This window comes from Nicotiana attenuata, chromosome 6, assembly GCF_001879085.1.
Source record: "Nicotiana attenuata strain UT chromosome 6, NIATTr2, whole genome shotgun sequence".
Classification (NCBI taxonomy): domain Eukaryota; kingdom Viridiplantae; phylum Streptophyta; class Magnoliopsida; order Solanales; family Solanaceae; genus Nicotiana; species Nicotiana attenuata.
In genome coordinates, this window is record NC_031994.1 from 50,078,689 (window position 1) to 50,080,762 (window position 2,074).

A 2,074-nucleotide genomic window follows, 5' to 3' on the forward strand; every position below is an offset into this window, starting at 1 on the left:
TTTTGGTGCCCTTTGGATAGGTGTCTTTCAACTCAACAATAACAACAACAACATACGCAATATTATCCCATACTGTGGGATTTTGGGAGGGTAGTGTGTACACAGACCTTACCCCTACCTTGTGAGGATAGAGAGACTACTGTGGGATTTGGGGAGGGTAGTGTGTACACAGACCTTACCCCTACCTTGTGAGGATAGAGAGACTGTTCCCAATCGGCCCAGGAAAGCATAAGGTGTCTTTCAACTAGAATTCACATAAGGAGCTAGTGCCTTAGCAGCTTTGCAGCGTATTAGGTAAAGAGAAATGGTCCATATATATATATATGAACAAACTAAAAGCTGAAACGAAACATAAACTAGAAAATGCATGCATGATCTAATATATATATAGAGAGAGAGGACTTAGCTAGAGATCACTCATGATGCTGGAGAATCTCCTTTTACAATGACATGAAATAATTTATTACTTTCAGTAAACCATAAACAAATCCCATAAATAGGACAGTTCACATGGACATCTTTCTAGACTCTCAATAATAGAACAGAAAATGTAGCAACCATAGACTTAGCTTGCCATGCCACATTTTAGGTCGTCTCTGAATATGACACATAAAATACTTAGAGAAAGAGTTTTTTTTAAGCAGCACATCTACTAAAAGTCTAAACTCCCCAAATTTACGCCATAGTTATTCAGTCTAGCTAGGAAACTGCATGTGAGGAGTGCTAGCTAGCAACCATAGCAGGTTGTAGAAAAAGGAAATGATCCAAGAAACCTGAACCCTCTATAAATTAGGCTCAAATATTTCCTCCTCTTCCATGGCCTCCAGAAGGGCTTTGATCATTCCATGATGGAGGATAAGGGAAAGGAAAATTATGTGTTTGATGAAAACCTCCCAATTCATACCCCCTTTGGGGTGCAACCAATGGAGCTGAAACATCGTTGCAAGAAGCATAGCGAATTAAATCTGCGTTAGCAGCGTCGAGCTCCTTCTGGAGGCGCTCGACTTGGCGTTGGAGGAAAGTGATTGCGCCAACACACCCATAAACGGGATCCCTGACTCTTGCCTCGGCTTCGTAGGCCAAAGTGTTGACGGCGTCCTCCCTCTGGTGAGGGAGGAGCTCGTTCAGAAGCTTGGTCACATTGCTAGCCCCGAAGATTTTGTGGACATTGGCAAATTTCTGTGGCTCCTCAGGTGGGAAATAAGGTGCAAATATGCAGCCAGGCAGACATTTTCTCCTTAGGAATTTGCAGGCAGCACATGGGGAATTGTAGCAGCTGGATGAAGCCATATTTCCTCTCTAGCTAGCTAGCTGCACCAAGTTAACATGATCAAGTAAATCCCTTCTTTCAATTTTCTCTATATGCATCTTTAAGCCATATGGGGTATTTAACTATTCTACTGGTTACTATAAGCTAGAATATACTCACAACTTTTCCTTAACTATTTCTAGCCTAATTTCATTTTTTCCAATTTCGGATTTTCTTGAAACTTTTTGTCTTGAATAACCATCAAAGAACCTTAGCAAACCTACGATTAAGAAAAAGAGGAGAAAATTATAACTTGGCTAAGCTTTCTATCAAGAGGAAATCACAAAAAGTCTTTTATCATATCTGCATGTGTGTAGAGATCGTTCGGTGATACATGTACAATGTCTAATTAAATGAATTTGTTAATGGTATTCTATATAGCGCTAAGTTAGCTAATTATTTTTCTTATTCTGTTCTCTCCCCTAAAAAAATTAGTTCCTTTTTTCTTTCCTTTTAACGGCTAAAAGGAACTATGCATGGTTTGTTCAATTTAGTTTGAACAATTTGTCTTATCTATTATCATCCAACTAGCGCACAGCCACTAGAATACTTTGTTGAGTTCAGTTGGATGTAATGAGATATCCTTCTGAATATAAATTCTGTTAAACACAAGATCTGATCTGAATATAAACATGATGAAATCTACCGTTTTTGAAATACATTTTCAGAATATAAATTAAAAAACCGGTAAACCCTAGATCGACAACTATGACATATAGTAGTTGTATAGCAAATATTTGTTGGACTTTATCTTAACACCTTCCA

General features: G+C 38.4%; 1 protein-coding gene across 1 annotated transcript; it reads right to left on the reverse strand.

The window, feature by feature from the left end:
• On the reverse strand, positions 469–1,307 carry LOC109228268 (protein LATERAL ORGAN BOUNDARIES). The gene has a single exon (XM_019393421.1). It carries the CDS (start codon positions 1,288–1,290, stop codon positions 796–798), a length of 495 nt encoding a protein of 164 aa, XP_019248966.1. The 5' UTR covers positions 1,291–1,307; the 3' UTR covers positions 469–795.